The sequence below is a fragment of the Penicillium vulpinum genome (assembly GCF_028829585.1).
Source record: "Penicillium vulpinum strain IBT 29486 chromosome Unknown utg000004l_segment0_segment0, whole genome shotgun sequence".
In the NCBI taxonomy this organism is placed as follows: domain Eukaryota; kingdom Fungi; phylum Ascomycota; class Eurotiomycetes; order Eurotiales; family Aspergillaceae; genus Penicillium; species Penicillium vulpinum.
Window position 1 is genome coordinate 911,972 of NW_026643244.1, and position 21,009 is coordinate 932,980.

Sequence of the window (21,009 nt, forward strand, 5' to 3'; positions counted from 1 at the left end):
CCTCACAGGTATAGAGGCTGCTAGAATTTATTATTAGTAAAATCGTAGACTCTGAAAGTGGAAGCGTCATAAAAAAGTAAATCTTCCAGGTGGCCCATTTCTGGAAGCCTATAAACCCAGGAAGCGGTCTATTGTCATCTCATCATAAAAATATCACAGGTAGGCAGTTAATTACATATTCAATCCCGCTCAATAGTAAAAGCACCAGCAAAAATCAACGCCCCAAAAAACGCCACCCATGAAAAAAAGACCCAAGCTGCTCAAATCTTCCTGTCCGAAGAGCTCATACCCTTCCTGTAGTCCAAGCCAAGTGCACCATCAACCGACCTCGGATCAGCATACCCATGAGCCTCCAAATCAGTGGGATCCTTTCCGTATGCAACGGAGATATCCTCAGCATCGACATCAACCTCGTTCCAGGTAGCACTTGTCTCTGGAATGGGATAGAACCACGTCAGACAGAAGTACACGATAGAGGAAACACCGAAACCGGTGAAATAGTTAATGTTGTAGACATATTGAGCACCGATAGGGACATCGCATCCAACAGCACCGGCGAAGCCAACGATGTTGACCAGGATACCGCAGAGGTAAGCGGCATATGCGCGCCAGGAGAAACCGCCAGTGAAGTAGTAGGGGTCTGTCTTGCTGGCACTGTAGAGAGCCTTCATGTTCAGGAAGCCCTTACGGACGATGTAGTAGTCACAGACCATGACACCGGCGATGGCGGAGAGGAAGAGAGAGTAGGCGGAGAGGTAAGTTGTAAAGTTGTTTGAGCCTGAGACAAGGTGCCATGGGCACATAGCTAGACCGATGATGGCGCAGAGGTAACTGCCGCGTCGGACGGTCATGTATCGGGGAAGCAGGGCAGCCAAGTCAGTTCCTGCTGAGATAGAGTTGGCGGCAATGTTTGTTCCAAGCTGAGCTAGGGCAAATCCGGTGGCGATGACGAAGATACCGAAGCGCTGACCGGAACTGGCTCCATCGAGGAATTTTCCGAGGAGGTCGAGGGGGTTCCATGTGTAGCCGTCGTTGAAGATCACTGCTGAGGAGGAAGACACGATGATTCCAATGAATGAGGTGACACCAAATCCGAAGGGAATGGTAAGTAGCTGGGACCAGAAGGCGTCTTTAGGTGTTCTGGCAAATCGTGAGAAATCGGGGTTGTTCATGATAAGTGCGGCGAAGTTTCCAATGCACGACATGATTCCTTTCACCATTGCCCATGAAAAGTCGCTTCCGTGGACGGTGTTGGACTGGTGAATAATCGGACCGAGACCGTTGGCACGGGAGATGGCCCAGCCGAAGAAAGCGAAGGCAGCAATAGGAGAATACACTGCCTTGACGGTGAACAAGTGACGGATCTTGTGGACCGGGAACCACAAGGCTGGAAGCGAGAGCAACCAGAACAAGAAGAAGCTGACGAAATCCTTGGTATCGATGCCAGCACTGGCGGGGAGGCCATTGGGAAGGTTCCGGTAGCTCGGCCAAATGGCCTCGATCATCAAAGTCACACACTGGCCTCCGATGTAGCCCTGCACACCATACCAAATGATAGCCATCACCACACGGTTGAGGACGGGCCATAAAGAGCCCCAGATTCCGAATGACGCACGAGCTGTGACGGGGAAGGAAATATGATAGACAGCACCAATTCGTCCAACTAGACAGACGAAAGCTGCAGCCACGAAATATCCAACCCAGACACAGATCCAGGATTGCCACCAGGAGAGACCGTCGACAATCATTGACGAGGAGATCATCCATGTGTTCTATGTTTTGTGTTAGATGCCACACTAGCCTTTCATAATCATCCGGAGAGATACTGACAATGTTCAACGAATCTGCAATCCAGAAAGCAATGAAGTTAATCCATTTCCATTGGCGTTGTTCCGGTTCGACTGTGGTGCGATTTGCATCAGTCTTTGTGTTCTTTGTTGACCACGAGGGTGATAAATAAGGCGAGGACCTGAGATCCTATAAGCCTGGATAGTCTCTCACCTGGACGTAAATCATTGTTGGTCAACATCATCTCGCCATTGCTGAGTCCTGTGTCCTCCTCTACGGCTGCCTTCTTGAGGATCCATTTGAGTTTAGACATGTTGGCTAGTGGGTGTGAAGGCTTGTGTAGTTTTTTTTTTCAATATGGTCCAATGGTTTAAGGGTCAAAACAAAGTATTTAAAGGGTATTGTGGGGAAGCTGAAGATAAAGAATAGGAGATACAGAGACGGGGGATATCGGTGTGATATAAGCTCGCCCACGTGGGAAATAGTTCTCGGACAGGCCAAATAGGCAAATCAGGCAAATCATCCAGTGTCATCCTTGTTTCCCCGAAGATAAGCAAGTAGTTGGCTGTGGGTCACTGGCCAAGCATTCGCGGTGGAAGCACTTGCATGGCCTGAGTCGGCTCTTGAACTGGGTATAGGCCTATCACGGCCAATGACCGAATGGCTTCAAGTAAGAATTCAAGAAACCCGACGTTATCGGCACAAAGTCCAAAGGTCGCCAGCCTTGATATCCACTTCGCCTCCACATAGTAAATATTAGCGGGCATTGTGATTGGTTAAGCGTAATCTATGCTTTGATATGGAGAAAAGCTGGAGATAGAAGAGACAAATCTTGGCGCTGACTCGATGTGATCGAGTAATAAAATAGATCACGTGTTTCAAGACTCACTACCACGACACTCTACTACCGTCCCACTGTCATTCCCTGTATATAATGTGTGGGACTCTTGGCTACTTTATAGATCATGGCAATGAAATTGACAATACTCTGGGCATTGGAATTACAGCTAATGTGTTACGCTGCATGGTCATCTAGATCTATGCTACTGATCCGTGGACATGATGTTGTGCCATCCCCTGGGCTTCCATGGACAGCTAGGCGGGTATGCATTATCTGACTGGGTCCTTATATATAAAAAATTGGGGGGGAAGGGGGGGGGGGGCTGGATTAACAGCAAGTATACATTATTGAATGGGTGCCTACGGAGTATATACTTGACCCCCCGGGGATTATATGAGGTTCACATGGATATACCTTATTTTGCCAAAGTCCCTGTATCCAAACCCACGGGGTCCTACATGAGCGGCATAGGTGTATGCACCGTTGTATGAGTTCATGTGTTTAAACACTCGGCTTGTCATCCTTTTATCACTTCAAATTGATGCACAGAGGATCGACTGTTGGTCATAGATCCAACCCTAATGTCTTCATAGGACTTCTTTCCACTGGTATTTTCCTTCCCTTGTTGTACCACCCGAGTGAATGGAATACCCACCTTGCATCTTTCCTAGGCTTCCATATACTATGTCTCTTCTTGGCAGGAAGTGTTGGGTTGGGCTGTGCTTGGACTATCTACCTACTCAGCACCACCCATAGGGAGCTTCCAAGTTTGATGTACCAATATCAATGAGGCCAAAAGCTATATGGCCGTCACATCTTGGGTATGCAAAGCAGTACGTATGATATCATACTTGTTTACTATGTGTTCTTTCATATATTGGACAAATTCCTAGATTTTGTATTGCCCGCCCGAAAAACGAAGCCAATATATTTTTTATTACTGCAACCAGCAGCGCGTCAAGTCCTGCCCCACAGAACATCCTCAAAGATCCGGCAGCCATCGGCTACATAATAATATATAATAATATATGGCAATAGATCACGGACTGCGAAAGCCCTTTGTATACGCCATTCCATCCACAGATACATCTCATGCTTGCTCACCAGGATCAAATAAGAGCATATACCTCGAAAGACTTAGGTTTATGCTTTCAGGATCAATAGGTAAAACCAGACACCTTTGGATATTAAACCAATGGGGAAACGGAGAAAAGGAAAAACCAATACAACATACTCCCGAGATCGGCCCTATGCGTTGCCCACCAACCCCACTGGGTATCGGACCGCACGGGTCTTATTAAAACTCGGTCCAATGCAAGTCGTTGATTCTATGTACCTTTTCTATGGGATATACCTATGTTGTACATAAAAGTTATTTCAAATTAACATTCATAATTAATATTTCCTCGAAGGACGCGTGAAAACAAAGCAAAAGCAAAAAGGTCGATAGTACATTCCGCGCGAATATTATGTTGAGATAAAACAAAAGTGGTATGTGAGTGCAAGAGTGTATGATTGAATTGACAGATCAACTGTAAGAGCCTCCTGAAAATGAAAAAAAACCCCAAGACCCTATGCTATGACGATGAAGGATATGATGAATGAGAAGAGTCGCTCCAGTGAACCAGCCACGTATATATTCCCCGATGTGATTGACTCCCTCAAATGCGATGATGACGATGATGATGAATGACAGAACCGAGTTCCCGAAAGATCCTATGCGGACACATAGCGCGACAAAAGAGATAAGATGAAAAGAAAAGACCTAAATTGGACCAAATAAACAGAAGAAAAACAGGGATGAAAAAGATGGGATGAAACAAGAACACACACATCTCCCAGTCAAATACATAACCGGATGATCAGTTTCCGGATTTGTCGCAGACAAATAACAGAACAAGGATGATAAACAAGATGATTACCCATGGTAAATGACAAAAAGAAAACTTGAAGCAACTTGGGGGGTATCGCTGTGACGGGTATGGATGGCAATGGTGCAATAAATAAAACGTCCGACAATGTAGGTAGACACAGATGAGAGCAAAGAGCGGGATATGATGCAGTAGAAAGACAAACGCCGGAACATTGGTTGATGCTGACATTGATGGGAACAAGATTCCAGATCGGGAGAGAGATGGGAGGAGAGACCAGCGCAAAGCTATTGTGGTAGAGATGGGTGAGATAAGATGTGATGACATTCTCATTGCATGAATGATAATGATGAGTTTGACGTTGTTGACAGAGTGGGTGTCAGGTTGGGAGAGCCTGCTTCCTTATCCTCGGGGCTTGGGGGGTCACTGCGATCCTGTGCCTGATCCCTTTCGCGCTCGGCTGATGAAGAGCGCTTGAAGACGGTCTGGCCGATTTGGCGCAGAATACCCATGCGTTCGGCGCGGAGCTCTTCGAGGTCCAGACGCTGAACAGAGATGGGATCTTCCTTTGAGATCTTACAGAAAAGCGTGGAGAACAAGTACTGGTCGCCGCTGGCATCGTATAGAGGTAAGTAGCGGTAACCTTGTGAGAGACTCGTAAGCTTGGCGGTGAAAGTGGCCAGCTGCACGCTGTTGTTATTGCCTGCACTCCGACCGTCCATTGAGCTCCAGACAGTCCATCGCACGAACACGAGATCGGGGTATTTAGTTTCCAGCGAAAGCTTGAACTTGTCATTGAAAACAGGGCTGTAGCCATTGCTTTGCTCGATCTTGGTGCGGCGCCGGTGCGGATATCCGATACCGGACATACCGTTGCGTGCAGAGGCATCCATACCGCCTTCGCCGAGGACGAAGCTTTGACCACGATCATCAGCACTGAACATCTCGATCTCGACATAAGGGTTGATGCTGTCGTCCTGTCCGATAGTGCGAGGACGGGGGAGTTGTTGTGCGGAGATGACGTCAACGGAGAATCGAACCAGCTTGCGCTCCATCTTGCGCTTCTGATTTCCATCAACAGCTGGGAAGCGAAGGCTCTCGGGCTTGAGGATGTAGCCAGTACGATCAGTCCCAGCGGCGAACATAGCCTGGTTCATTTGCATGCCGATATCGTAAGTTTGCCAGTTGAGCGCTGCCATCTGCACGCCACGGCGCCAGAACTTGTTCGGATCAAAGTTGGATGAACGGAGTCGGAATCCGGAAGGATACACCCGGGTGAGGTATTTGCGGTTGTGTGCTTCAAGTGCAACCTTGTTGTCGTGACTCTGACAGATGCTCTCGAAAGACCGTTCGGCAAACGAGTAAATATGGTTATACCGTCTGCTTTCTGGGGACGAGAAGCTGTGCCACTTGTAGCCACGAGTGTAGACACCCAAGTCAGAGAGAGGCTTGGTAATCTTGCTTTTCTGACGTCGCTTCTTCTTCTTATCAGTGTGCACAGAAACTAGGGCTCCGTCACTGTCTTCGGTTGCACTGCTCATGCTCGTAGCAGTAAGCGAACGCCTATCCGAGATCAAAGGGCTGATGCTGTCGACGGGACCTATTGTAGGGGGACTCGAGAGTGAGGGAAGAGGCAGGGCGTTCGTATCAGGGAGCGTCGGTCGCACAAATGGTGTACTAGCACTGCGTTTGCGGCCGTGGGTGCCGACGGAACCGGTAGCATCCTGGCGGGGATCAAATTGGGTCTCGTCACAAGTCTTAACTTTAACCAGAATACGACCCTTGAGCTCTTCGGGCGACGGAAGGATATGGCAGTTGGTCATCAAGGGCTCAAGGATAAGGCGTTCTTTGAATGTCTCCTTCATAATCTTGACCATTGCCAGTTGCTGTTCCGGATTGCAGTGCACCTCAAGAGAAAGAATGAGAGGGAAGTCACACGTGATGAAGGCGTATCGGTTGATGACGGTGATGCAATCGGCAAAGAGGACACTGGTGGTTAGAGTGCGCCCGTGAGACACGATGGGGCGCCCATCTGCGCCATCCCAGCAGTCAATCTCGACACAGCGACATCCCTGCTGAAGCGCGCTGACGTAAGCCTCAGTGCTTGACGCACCGGCCACTTGGCGGCCTAGGAGATAAGTGTTGTGAGAGCTTGAGATGAAGTATTCGTTCAGCGGCCGGTCGAATCTTGATTGGGGAGGACGTGAAGCGTAGACACCGCTGCTGGAGGAAGACAAGAAGGCGGCGAATGCATCTAGGGTCATCCGTGACATAGGTGGAGGGAGCTCGGATCCTTCTGCAGAAGGAGTGCGAGATTTAGAAGCCCGCCGAACGTACTTGTCAAACAGTGCAGCCCAGTAGACCCGATCGGATTCGATATCTTCTTTTTGCACATCACGAAGGAAAGCAAGAAACTCTTCTCGAGTCATACCTTCTTCTGGTTTGGCGGTGTGAAGCTTGAAGATATCTTTTATATCCTTTCGTTCCTTCAAACGCAAAAGGAAGTCCTTGAATTCGGAAAAATCTAACTTGCCGTTACGGGCAGCGTCGGCCTTAGTGAATTGTGCCCGAAGCATGTTTTTGGAACAGTTGATATGCAAGCTGCGGCAGACCTTCTCAACAGCGGCGAGGTCAAGACTTTGCTCCTCTACAGGAGGAGGACCCTGCGGGAAGAGTCTTGACATCTCACGCTGCCAGTGGGCCTGCAGGACCGCTTCGCTTTGACTCGAACCTGCCAGACCAGACATGAGATCGATTCTGTACCTAGAGATATGCTCAAGGGTAGTAATCCACAGGTCAAGAATACGGTCACTAGGAGCGATGAGGTGCAAGGTTTTGACCGCTCGGCCCTTAGAGCGGTCAGAATCCGCAATGACAATAGTAAACCACCGGGGCTCCAAATCTTCCGGAATCTGGTGTTCTTCTCGGTAGTTGCGAGCGTCAGCACCGACCCGGATTTCTTTGATATCGTCGATATAGAAGCGTTTGGCTGGGTTAGAGACATCCCAGAAAACCTTGGCGGCATCTAGGTCTAGGAAGAAGCGAACTTGCTTCCTGCGTTTCTTGGTTACCTTGGTTAGCACAGTGCCTCGCTGGACAGCAGAGTCTATCTTGGGGGCAATGGCAACGGCAGGAATGGGACCAGCTTCGCGAGTCATATTCATGCGACTCTCGCTGCGAAGACTGGATGCCTCAGAGCCAACCCAAGGGCCCAGGTTGTCCAAGGCTTCGCCGGCTTCGTCCTCGTTACTTGATTCAAGAGCGTTGTCTCGAACAGGTTGAGGACCAGTTTTGCTATCACTGCGCCGGCGCATAATGATGGGGCCGGTGCTGCGGTCCCGTTTGTCATTTTGGGACGTAGACTGTCTCCTACGAGTGAGTTTGTTGGCGGCGCCTCTTGAGATTCGTCGCATCAGGCCCGGTGTCTTGGTGGACACAGCAGGGTCATTGAACCCAGAGGTATTTGCATTTCCGGGAACGGCCATCATGGACTCGCCAAGTTCAAAGGGGCCTGGCGTAGGCAGGGAAGGACCATTCACTCTGCCACAGTATCCCTCGTTGCCAGGCTGTAGGGGAGTGCCAGCAGGGGTAAAAGTATAGGGTGTGCCGGGAGCAGGGAAGGATGAGGTGGGAGTAGAGATTGGAGAAGAGGTGAAAGAGGGCGCGGCAGAAGGGGGATGGCCAGATGGCAAAGAAGTGACAACATGTTGTAAAGAAGTCGATTGAGGGAGAGATGTCGCAAGTTTTAAGTTGGATTGGGTGTCGGCATCCAGTGTCGGTGAGGTAGTCGTAGCATACGCCATAACGACTATCTATCAAAACGACAGCTCAGCTGTCGATAGGAGGAAATCTAAACCTGTGGTAAACCGTGCCAACGTCCGAGTCACCTGGACTCAGAAATGGACGAATGGTTAACAGCGTATGGGACCGGCCTGCTGTCAAGGTTCGCAAGGCTGCCGCCTGTCAGGATTTTTATGCGATCCGAGCCAAAAGAGAAAGTAGAATATTCTGACACAGTAAGAAAATTATCGTTCAGCCACGTCCTCAGCAGAAGTTCACCGTTCTTGAACTCTGCTGCATCTTGGCCTGGATTGGGTGCAATGCGGAGAGCCCTGCCAGAGAGCAGCTCAAGGGGGAAAAAAATTTCGCAACAGAGTTGAGCGATTAAAAAAAAACAGTAGCTGATAACAATTGCAAAGGGCACTGGCCCTGTGCAACGGCCAATCTCCCACGAGGGATATTCTTGGCCGATGCTAACCACTTGGGATGGATGTCACAAATGAAATCGACGGGGGAATGATCTCCAGCCTCAAGAAAGCGGAGTGCGGGTTCTCGTCTTGCTGCTTTCAGAGAGACCGGGCTGATTCTCTGTATATCCTTCCAATTATACCAATGCTACCCCTCTCTTATGCGTGTCGATCTGCCGGTGCGTGGGGGAAGCTGCTGCTCTGCACCAGAAGCGGGGGGTGTTGTGATATGGACGTGGAATAACCGAGTGAACCGGGGAAGGGGGCGCGCTGAACCGGATCGAAATTGAAGGGCGTGCGCCAAAGCGAGCCAAAGGCCGAATGCAATGCGTACGTACGTATCTTTGCCAGAGTTCAAGAAAGAGCCCCAAGAACCAGCCTTTGGGTACTTGTGGAGGTGGACGGCGAGAGCAATAAAAAAAAATACCAAAGAGTCAAGGATTGTCCTAGTCAGACAAGGGCGGCGCGCGATTGGGTGCGATTGAAGGCTAGCAATGCGGCAGGCGAAGGGAGTACCCGTGCTAGATTGCAGGGAGTTTTTTTCCCCGGCGCAACGAAGCTAGGATAGGAGAACGCGAGGAAATCGGGAATTGCGAAAGTTGCCAGCGCAGTAGATGCAGGCGGTCGAAAGAGGAAAAGCGAGCAATCGGCGACTGGGCCAAGTTGGGGAGCTCGCTGATGTTAGATTGTTTAGTGCCGTTTGGAGGATCACCGCGAGCTGATCCAGTTGCTGCACGGTTACGTGGTGGCCACTTAAATCCGTATGCGAGTTGAGAGTGGGTTAAATTGCGGAAGTTCTGGATTATCATGCGGCGAAAAGGAGAAGACCTGCGTTGTCCTTATCGTATGAGTATAGACTTTTGTTATATCTCTCTGATTTCAATGAGAGAGGGGAGATAATTGAAGAAAAGTCGGGGTTGAAGAGGGAAAAAGGAAAAATAATTAAATCAATGAATCCCAATTCCGCGAATTGAAGCTGCAGTGGGTACTGGGTACTTACGATAGACGTAGGAGGTCGTATGGGAAAAGTTGTACTTTATACCTGTATTGTTCGGTAATGTTGGTAAGATATCGTTGTCATGTAACAATTCCAAGTATGTCGTAATTTTGGTATCTTTCTTTTGTTTTTTGTTTTTGGCTTCTTTGCTTTTTCTGTTCAAGAGTTAATAGATATTCAACGACACGTCCAATTCAAGCTGCGACCGCAGATATCCTAGTCATGACATGGATGTGAGAGAGAATGGAGGTACATATATGTAGGGGTCTGGATAGGGCAAAATATTTAAGACTGACCAGTGTATATATGAGCCACAATTAGTGGGAATGAGGCTGAGATCTCAAGCGAAAGAAAGGAAAAGCAACAAAGAGTTCTCTAGCGTGGAAGAGGGGGGGAGGGAAAAAAAGGAGGGTCGTTGAAATGATTAAATACTATGACACCCAATGTGCAATTGCTCATTTCCCTTCAGGCATGTCCCTACAGTTAGGTACTACTTCAATACCCAAGTGCCTATCAAAATACAGAGGTGCCTACCACGAGATGACGATGTGGAATGATTGCCAGACGGATGTCCGTTGCTCGGTATCATTGGACGATCCTTGAAATTCCTGGGGAATGTTATCGGCCAAACGGGGTCGATCTGTGTTTCAAGTGCGTTAGACGGGAGCCCTAAAAGGACGGGAATTACAATTCCCCTACTACAATCTACCTATAACAGACTCTCCTGAATCTTTCACGGTGTAAAATAAAGGGGAAATCCCTTTCTCTTTATTCAGAACTCATATTCAATAATAATAAATATCCCGAGAGATTATGGATTATGGTGGATACAAGAATAGCAGTCTATTCCATTCAGACTTCTATAGTCCGAGACACCGCCGGGCTCCAGTTCCCCCACATCGCACCCTACTTAGCCGACTATCCTGGTACAAAATAGTATAATCACTTTGAAATTAGTTACATTTTGGACCTGTTATACTGTAACAATCGTTTTTCCCCTTGTATCACTTCAGCGGGAATTCCCGCTTGGCACCGTGAGAGAGGTCCCCGGGGAAGATATGCGGAGCCTTCGGATTCCTGCGTTTTGATCGCGAGCTTCGATTAGACTTTCCTGTTCTCCTTGTGATACACAGTCTTATCTAGTGTTGTCTTTTCTTGTGTTTTCTTGTGCTCATTGTTGACTGGTCAGGCGCCTATCTGTGCCCAAGCCTTACGACAAAAAAAAAAGAGTGAGTCGATCACGATGCATATCATCATTTCCTCCTATTCGACAGCTTGGTGGGGAGAATGGTGTGATGTACGGTGTGCACCTCTAATTTTACTATAGCGTCTGTGTATAGTACACCGTCATCTACGCCGAAATGTCTTGAATATCATCCCTGTACCGGTGAGGCTTGATGTGGCAGTGAAACATGTTGGGCGGTGGCAGATGGAGTGCACTATCAAAAAAAAAAAGTAGATCGGAGAGTTTCAGCACTCTATTTTGTCACGAGCTCTCCGGAAAAATACAATATTCTTAGGAGTAATTTGTCTATTTTGTCCGTTTCGCCCTACAAGGCCTGCACTTTCGATGACGTTACATATCGGGTTCATTCCATATTCTCAACCGTTTTTTGCTTTTTAACATGGTCTCAGCTCTTCTCAGCTTGGCTTGTACCTGTCCTCAAGGCACATAGTGATACTGTACGATGCGGAGTGTGACCAGCCGCAGTGCACAGGAACATCTGCGGGGTTAGGTCAACCCCGCAGCCGTTGAAACTTGATGAGCTGGCGGCGATGCCGTGCTTCATAATTTCCTTGATTCTTTCAATTCACAACTCTCTGCCGCTACAGCCGGAAAAAAGAGAATTGAAGCCCCTCACCCCTCACTAAGGGCTCTCCTGATCCTGCGCTCCTGCACGTCACCCAGGTGGGCTGTTGAATGAAATTAGCGTTGTCCAAGGGTGATAGTTAGCTTCTTCCGGTCCTGACAGCCGCATCAACCTAGCAGCCCTCGACAAGGATCTTGTTCAGACCTCAGGTATTCCTCTCCTATGACGATTACATAGATACTTGGATGCTTGAGAGCCTCACGTACCTTTGTGACTTCTTTTGGAACGGCCCTGTCCTTGTATATTTTTATGCGCCACAGTATCGGGAAATGCAATGGACAGGTAGGATTATCCCAAAAGGGCAATAGTCGACACATTTTGCCGTTTTAATTTACCGGATTTCCTTTGTTTTTTTTGTTGTTTTTCCGATGTCGGCTAGAAATAAACGTGCTAGAATGAAATGACTCATGTGTCCTAGCAGATACGCAAGTAAAACTACATTTTTAAGCCGGGTCCAACGCTGACCGTTTCTCCTATCCATGATCCGTGCGCTATCAACGTGATATCGTGCAGGGCGGTTGTGGCGGGACAAGAGTACCCTCGGTTCCCTAGGGCGACGTCAAAGAACAACAAAATAGATTACTTGCAGGGAAAGAAAAACAGGTTCTACAAGTTTCTATTATTATTCGATGCAAACCAAAGCGCCACGTTATCAAAGACATCATTGAAAAGTTCTGATTTATCCATTCAACATATATCATGTATAATGATAAAGATGCAGTTCTCCTGGCCCCAATATACCCCACCTAGTAACGAGGTAAAGACAAAGAGCGGTGGCTGAAGCAAGGATCTGCGGGTTCGTGACAGCCACTCTCCTCCGTTGACAGCGACACGATAATCTCTTGTCGGCCAAACCATCCTGACCGCTAATCACTGTACCTCGGGTGATCCGTAATTGAAGTCACTAGCCAGTTAGCGATCTCCACCGGGATCAGACCAGGGAGGTGCAGACGGGATGAAGAGGGGGAGGAATTTTTTTTTTTTCCTATCGAACCCCAATTTACCTCAACATAAATTATACACTCTGTACTGTACTGCATATACATATGTACCTTGTGAAGCACCCATGCTATCATGCCACGCTTTCACAGATATGGTTTTTCAGCTCTGACGTGCGACATGCGACTTCTAATCTAGGAAGATAGGCGGTAATTGAGTGGGTTACATACAATATCTGCGCGTGGTTAGTTCTTAGAAGTCATTGGGCGCCTGCTTGGCCATCACAATAATCCTGGCGGGGACAGGGATGTCTCATTTGAAGTTTTCACCCAATCATCCTGCTCTGGTTCGGACCTCACGGCTAGGGCAAAAACTAGGGCAAAGACTAAGGTCAAAAGGATGAAGATGGGTACTTCGGTATATGGGGAAAATTGAATGTCTTACTATTTTTTTTCCCGAAATTCTTGGGTTCTTCCATTGATATTGGCTTTGGTGGGGGTTGAGGTTGGTCCACTTGACAGGGTCGTTCTCCCTGTACGTCAAATGTAGTACTAGTAGTTAGTACAAGCTAGTGGTATTATATATGACATCGTTCAGGGGGTTCTTTCAAGGTTCTCAATACTTCCTTTCCTTCTGGAAGGTCAAAATTACGGGCTCTAAAATTGTAGATGTAACGTAGAACCCACGTCATTAATATTGGATTTCTTGATACAGGTCAACTCCATACTTTCTTATATATCAGAGAGAACAGGCTGCAATATTTCAATGGTGCCATATGTTGTATTGCCTAGAGAGGTAAATCAGCCGCAGAAAACTAACTCTGCACCCCATTGTGATGCGCATGTAAACAATACCAGTCAATCTCGCATCCGCTCCTTGCTAAGATCAACAGCCCTAAATGACGACCCCCCGCTTTTACGGCGGACTTCCCCTATGGGATGAAACTTTCGGCGAAAAAACTCTCCTCGATGCTCTTTGTTCTCTTTGTACTCCGTATCTCTGCGGGGAGTGTGCTATGATTGATTGCGCTTGAGTACTCCCCGGGGTCATTTCCTTAAGATCGATTGGATTAATATTAAAAGTACAAAAACTTATTTCATGCTAACGTTAGACTTACCCTAGTATATTAGAAAATATATCCCAGTATTGAAGTGGATGACTATACCTTCATATATCCTGTATATCCCGTATATCTCGTATACTGCCTTGCTATTTCCAAGTTGCCCCAGGTATCTTCCTTGGAAAGAATAAATTGTGGTGACATCATGAAGACGCACGCGAACAAAATTCCTCCCAAGATGTCGAGTGCGTTATGGTATTACCAGTCTCGATACCAATACCGTATGTATTACTCTGTCACATACATCGAACGTTCCGAAGAACGTTGGAAACTTGAAAACTCCTATAAGCGCTTGTTATAGCGCGAGCTAGTCGGGATTTTAGAAGGTCACCTGGACAGCCATTGAGGGTCTTAGTCAGGGGTACACTCATTCTTAATTAACTAAGGCGAAAAAAAAAACAAAAAGGAGTTTGTGTGTCCTAAAATTGAGCTATGGGTCTGATCTTCAGGAGACAACGGAAGGGGCTTATTATCTCCATTCCAGGGCAATTTAATATTCTCCCTTTCCCTGATTCTTATTATATTACTCCGTACGATATTATAACAATTGTTTCGACATAGCATTTCAAATGTTTAGGTTAAGTAATGTAATCTCTTTGGTATATTGTACTCCATAGCACTTATTTGAAACGCCCTAGTGCACGAGGTACAGAGACCTATTAATATTCCAATATTTCAAGATCAATCTTACATGCTGATTAGTACTTTGTATAACAGACCCAGGGGAATGGAACCGTTGCGCCTCACTGGATCACTGGGGCCAGGGTTGTTGCTCTATCACATCAAGTTTGGTATTCTTTGAGATAAACTTTCTTCCCTGGTCATATCACATACTTTGGGGTGACATTGTGATTGCGATTTGCTGGAAATGGCTATGATTTCTCAAAGTTCCGGCTGGATATACAAACAACCTCGCCCATTCTGATAGTGTACTCGGCCGAGCGCACATATGTACATCGTAAAGACGATGAGCTATCCTTGATTGAACTAGGCAAAAAGAGGCACCCCGCTTTCACGCATGCACATCGGCAGGCCTCTACCCTAGAAGGATGACAGTGCATGTCAAATGATACTATCCACTACCACCGAAAAAAGAAGCCATAACAGCGATTGACACGTCTCAGACATCCCCCGCTCTCCTCCCAGCCCGCAGCCACTTTCAGCTCAGCCTCGTCCCGCTTCTTCGATGCGTCTTCGATGCTTCCAGGGTTCATGTGCAAATCAAACCAGGTAGCGTGGTAGGAACACGCCCACACTAACATGGAAATAGGAAAAAAATAAACATCCAAACAAGGTCATCCCACCATCCTCGGGCCTCTCCTTTAGATGCGACACCCCCGGACGCTACCCCCGTTTGCTCAAGTACTAACGCCGCCAATCACCGTTGTGGCTAAATGCTGGATTTTTGTCTATACCACATTTCGATTTCGACTGCAGGAAGGCAGATGGGTGTTTCTTTTCTTTTTTTTTGCCTTTTTCTCTTTCGCTTAGAGGTGCATGTGACTCAGCGAGAATGAATCCTCCCATCATCTCCGAGGATATTCGTGCAACAGTATCATAGGGCGCCTATAGCTCGTCACTGACCGTGTAACCAATATCATGGATTGCGACTTGTCCCGGTCCTGTTCGGAACTCTTGTTTCAAAGGAAGCTATCCCGGAACCGGCATCGCGCCATCATTTGTCTCACGGTTAATATATCCAACTCCCCTACCTTGTACTCCGTACCTTAAACTCGGTCACCTTTTTGTTCGCCGACGCCGATTGCGGAATTAACCCCATACCATCTCTGGATGGGGCATGGCGTACAGCATTGTATGCACGGTCTACAGGCGTTTTGAATGCTCGTTTCATAGGCGATGCGCAGTCATACGATTAGGGAGATCTGATACGTGGCCCATGATTCAGATGCCAAGAGAGTTACACCTGTTTATCAGAGCTTGCAATACTTCCACACTATGGCATCTCCCAAGGCAAAGCGGGGGAGCGGGCGAGCGGGAAAGTGGAAACTTCGAGAGATTGCAACAAACCCACAAGTATCCGAGCATGTCGCATGATATGATTTATCAGCCTTTGATTACCCATCGTGCTGGATATCGTGGCTGAACGTCTCCGGGACAAATGTTGCGGGCTCCATATCTTATCCGGAATAACACCCGGTTCCAGGCGGCTCCGGTCAAAAGAAATCCCCACCACGCAAATCTGATCTCGGCATTACGATTGGTGCGAATCGCTTATGGCTTGGATAGCGAGCTGACGTCGACATCCTAGGCAAGTGGACTTTCAACAAGTTCAGCCCAGTGGGGCAAGTAACAACACCAGGAAGGCGTCCCCGGAAAAGCCGTCGCAAGCCAACGTATATACCCTGTTTCCAAAGCTAGCTTAGCTCTAAGAAACTACTGTAGGCTACTCAAATACGCGCTACTACACTACACGAGATCCAACATCCCGCGTCAAAAACTCTACGCTCCAACATAGATCAAACCAATTTATCTGACGCGCTCATTTCGTTTACCGGAGTTGGTACTCCGTACGGAGTAGTCTACCACACATCCACATGGCACCATATACCAAACCTCCGGGACGAAACGCACATGAAGGGTGCCTAGCGGGTTCCATATGTCGCAGATCTGGGACTAAAAATAACGCCTTTTCCATATCTTGGAAGTTGAAATCTTGGATTGACCCCACATTCAGCTCCCGCGGGACAAGGGACAACGTGGCTTCCAGAATTTTCATCGAAGGCTGTTCAGCCACCTCACAAGTCTAGTAAAAGATGAGGTCCAAGTTCCCTTTTCATCTTGGGGTCCAACTAACACGAAGTCGAACACGAGGTCTTTCTTTTGCCTTTCATGTGTTCCAAGTCTATTTGGAGAATACCACGGGTCGCTCGGGAGCCTTTGCCAGCGAATCTTGGTACGCGCGTCTTGGCGGTTTGACTTTGAACCCCCAAGGATTGTCCAAGACGACGGTGGCTGGTGGATAGGCGTACCGAAACCTGTTGCAGCTGTGGATCCCTCTATGGGTTATGTTGCTGCCGCAACGAGTGGTATTACTGTATTGTGGGATTCATACAGGATTCCTCTGTATACCAGGACTATTAGTACGGCGTACAGTTGGTATTTACCGGTTTGCCGCGGATTTCGAACGGTACTCGTCTATTCTTAGGAGCGGCTCGGAGCACCCCTGTCAAAGAATGCATTGCTTGCATTCAGCCTCGTTTTAATATTGAGCCATAAGCTGTCGAAAAGTACGTAAATAATTACAACATAGTACTTTGCCAAGTTACTGAAATTGCGGAGGGAAAAAAGTACACAATGAAGAATACAAGCCATTGGTTGCCCTGAGGTCCTAAAAAAGCCAAAAAGAGAGACAACGGAGTATCAATATCAAGAAAAATAGGCATTGGAACGCCTTGAAGACCCCCGAAGACAACTTCCTAAGCGAACAAATATACTCAGGGCTGCGATCACCAGTGAGCAACAGAGAAGACCAGACAGACCACTCAATCCAACTTCTCTTAACACTTTCTGCGATAGACGCTAGGAGTTTCAACATTGGAGTCGTTTAACAACACAGCGAAGAAATAATACGTTGGCGAGTTGGCTGCGACCATACAAGGTCGGTTTCATAAGTACCATTGGCATGCGCTATAAGACGAGGAATGCGTGGAGGCATAGCGTGGTCCTTGGACACGAGCGTTGTTGGCTGTGTACCGCCAACAGTTCCTGTCCCGACATTCGGAGCATTGCGGGGTTTCTGACGTTGTATTTCTTGGAACAATGCGGCTGTGGTCACACTTTATTGTTCTTTGAAGTGCTGATCAGCACGGAACAGACGCATAGTGAATGTTACTTTTTGGACACGGGGTTTTGTTACCTCGTCATGACCGCAGGCTGCTATTACTTGAATCTTTCTTGTGTTTTGTGCATCTATTGCCACGCTAGAGCAGCAACATTCCATTGCGCTAATCACATTGATCTGTCCGAGTGTCTCTTTCTCAAAAACACAAGTCGTGGGTATGAACGAGTTAGGCATAAGGTGCGTGGACTGCTTATTGCTATCATTCACAATAGCTTTGTTGTTGACTACATCAATCAACTGAAACCGACGGACTAATTGGTTGTAAAATCCACTGCCGAGGTGTCAAACAACTTCCTAACACCCATTGAAGACTTCAGGTTCGTTCAGGTCTTTGTCCTCGAACCGAACGAGAACTGGCTTGGGGAAGACAACAGGTGTCACACTAGAACTAGTGCTTGCTTTGCCATTTTTTTGCTTGTTGACAGCCCCGTTGCCATGATTGTAATGGTTGATATTAGCCGCCATCATGGCCAGATACCAGGCAAGGTAATCTTTCTGCCAGTCCTGGAGAGCTTGCGATATTTCATAACTTTGCTATTCATCAATGGATACGTATAAGGGAAGATATGAATTCTTATTCTGTCTGATAACAGGGAATCTGTCTCACTGCGCTTGACAGGCGGCCGCAGGAAATCCCTCTGTGGGCCATGAAAGATCTAAGGGAGTCTGCAATAGGCTAGGTAAATTTTCCCAGCAGAGAAATGATGATAGAACCTATCTGAATCCCTAGGAAGCTAAGTAAGGATGAAAATCATCTTGATAACATCGGCAGTAGACGGCATCATTGCTCGCTCTCGCTACATTTATATACCGGTAGTACTACACTGCTCCATGAGAAAACAACTATCTCCTCCCTATCATCAGTCTTAAGGACCGTAGGGGTCGCTGTATCAACGACAATTGAGGCTGCGCCGGTCTAAGGATCACCAGTGGTATCAAGACTATCAGCTGCGTAAAAGGAGAGGTATTACCCGTACGAATAGGATCGAAGAAAACCTCACTTACTAGTCTCCACTTATCCTTAGACAGAGGCCGGTACAGGCGCCGCATGACGACATTCATAGAACACATTATGCATGGTGCCAAGCGCCCAACCCTCCTTGGAGAACTGGTCTCCTCGTGCACCGGCTGATAGGATCTTCGCGAGACCTCCACAGATGTCGTTAATGTCGATGCCTAAGGCTACATAAGGCAACTTCGGGAAGTGACGTCCGTTACATTGCTGACAGTTCGCGCTCAGTACAGCAGGGTTCATCTACGCTATTGATGTATCTCGCCACAATAGGAGACACATTTTTAGATCCGCGAACTACGCGACAAAAATCGTCTGTTTTCCCACCAAAATGGATCGATATTTGGAACAGAATAGGTTTCCACAACCCAGCGGCAGATTGCTTCCAGATCTGCAGGCTAGCATGACTTTCACGTAGGGCCATGCGTCCTTAGGCATCTCTAATTTCGAACTGGGTCTCGCCCATATTACCTCTTGGCTCAATTTTTGTATAGATCAGGCGGGCGAGATCGATCTGGGCGTGTACGCCTGGCACCTGAAAGCATACACTCCTTAACACGGCCATCTGTACACTTTCAGGCTCCGAAATCATCACAAAGAAAGTCATAAATGCCGCAATCGGCTCCATTATAAACGATTTCCAAGCACACAACGGAAGAAAGGAAGCCGGAAGAATGGGGCAGTCAAAGATAGATTCTTCACTAGGCCTTGCCAGGGTCTTCATCCCCAAATTCCCGCGCACGATATTATGGGCTCAATTTGGTTTTCGTCCTTGGCGAGATGAGTTTCCTGGGATGGTTGTGGGGTGCGATGCGAGAAAGGAAAAGGTTGCTGGAGCGAACCGAGATCTTGGGGTTGAATCAAAGAGAAGGAAGATAAGAGACGCAAGTTGAAGATGGTAGCTTGAGATAGTAAATCAGCAAGGGGCGGTGTAACTTGACTGTAGAGTATGTAATATAAAGGGGACAAAATGTGTTGAAAGTGATAGGTATATAAATATATATCGAGTGCAGTGGAGATGTTTTCCGGGAACAAAGGGCCGAGGTGGAAAACTAGAGAAGTTAGGAGAGAAAGAAAACGACATACATACTTCTATAAAGGGAGAGAGGGGGAAAAGAGGAAATAAGGAACATCAATATAGGGAAGGAGCAGTGGTCCTACCCGTCTAAGGCAGGAAGGTTGCCTCAACAACTGGATTATACCTTAAGCAGAAAGAATATCCAATAGCACACCAAGAAAACATCTGAAAGGACACAAAGAAAAGGCATCCGAAAATGCATTCAATAAATCGTTCAAAAAAACATTGTCTTAATATAATGTCTCTAATATCATAGGCGAACCCCAGTGGAGTATACTGCATAGAATGGTAGCAATAAAAAGGATAAAACCACCCGGGCAGTCCATGGATTACTGTTCCTGAGTGTCGATCATCTATTTAACCTTCACTTCACTCATCCCACCACGGTGGTACCTTCCAAGGTTTCACCATGAAACCTCCAGCAAGCCTCTTGAAGGTATGAAAATTTCACAGTCAGTATTAAGAATAACCTATATACGAATCACGAAATTGTTGAGTTACCGGGAGTTAGTAAAACAGAGTTTGGGCACCTCGAATTCCATCCAAAAAGGCTCCTGACTCCATTAAACTCTCATACGACTCTGTGGCCGAGCACCTGGTGGTAGAAATGCCCAAGGATGACACCGAGAGCCTCGCCGGCATCTCCGAAGCAATAATTGACGAATGAGTGATGGAAACGTGGTTGAGAAAACATAATCTCATGGTCCATTACCTTCTCGTTCCTCTACAGGGCTGGTTAAGAGGGCCAGATGCCTTTTAGGGCCTATAAGCCAATCGGGACTGACAGTTGTGCTGGAATGTTGGGAAGATCTGTAATACATTGGCGGTGGATTTTATAGCCTTACCTCCTTTAATTCGCCAACTTATTCTTTCTTCGCCATGCTTTGGAGATGCTCAGCCTTGAAGACCCTCAATACATTACAAAATGTCTTAGTGGTCGTGTTAAAACAGTGGCGCCTTTAGTGGTCACCTCTGATTCTGCAACAGGCAAGGCGACTGTGCATCGCTACTATAAGAATATTTGTTCACCCAGGAGATTCTCGAGCAGCACCTTTTTCATCCTCAGTTTCAGTGGATCGCAGATCATCCCTTGATTTTACATCTTGTTGTTCCGTTTTGTTATCCCAATTATCCCATCTGAAATGGAGGCGAAGGCCGGTATGGATCACTAACACTAAGGCACACCGGAGTGCCTGGCCGAGCTCACAGTGAATTTAAGCTTCGATTTAGAAAGGTTGAGGAGAATTAGAAGAGTGCTTGGCCAAGATACTGAGGTCGTGGGTGGCATGGAGTCTGTGTTAACTCTCGGCACGGCCCGCGATGCTCCACCCTGGAAGTCTCCAGGCTCCAGGGCTCCTTGGAAGGCTTCAGTTAGCTTTTCAC

General features: G+C 47.4%; 4 protein-coding genes across 4 annotated transcripts; all 4 read right to left on the reverse strand.

Moving 5' to 3' along the window:
• Positions 1–260: 260 nt before the first annotated feature.
• Positions 261–2,101, reverse strand: N7479_008898 (nucleobase cation symporter-1 family protein; the record flags this gene model as incomplete). The annotated part of the gene is made up of 3 exons (XM_057256591.1): positions 261–1,772; positions 1,831–1,901; positions 2,002–2,101. The coding sequence occupies 3 exons, from the start codon at positions 2,099–2,101 to the stop codon at positions 261–263; spliced, it is 1,683 nt and encodes a 560-aa protein (XP_057104049.1).
• A 259-nt stretch (positions 2,102–2,360) lies between these two features.
• Positions 2,361–2,555, reverse strand: N7479_008899 (uncharacterized protein; the record flags this gene model as incomplete). The annotated part of the gene is made up of 1 exon (XM_057256592.1): positions 2,361–2,555. The coding sequence occupies one exon, from the start codon at positions 2,553–2,555 to the stop codon at positions 2,361–2,363; it is 195 nt and encodes a 64-aa protein (XP_057104050.1).
• Positions 2,556–4,829: 2,274 nt separating this feature from the next.
• N7479_008900 (putative 1-phosphatidylinositol-4,5-bisphosphate phosphodiesterase Plc1) lies at positions 4,830–8,303 on the reverse strand (the record flags this gene model as incomplete). Its single annotated transcript, XM_057256593.1, has 1 exon — positions 4,830–8,303. The coding sequence occupies one exon, from the start codon at positions 8,301–8,303 to the stop codon at positions 4,830–4,832; it is 3,474 nt and encodes a 1,157-aa protein (XP_057104051.1).
• A 9,967-nt stretch (positions 8,304–18,270) lies between these two features.
• On the reverse strand, positions 18,271–18,607 carry N7479_008901 (uncharacterized protein; the record flags this gene model as incomplete). The annotated part of the gene is given in 3 exon segments (XM_057256594.1): positions 18,271–18,333; positions 18,348–18,452; positions 18,542–18,607. 3 exon segments carry the CDS (start codon positions 18,605–18,607, stop codon positions 18,271–18,273), a joined length of 234 nt encoding a protein of 77 aa, XP_057104052.1.
• Positions 18,608–21,009: the final 2,402 nt, after the last annotated feature.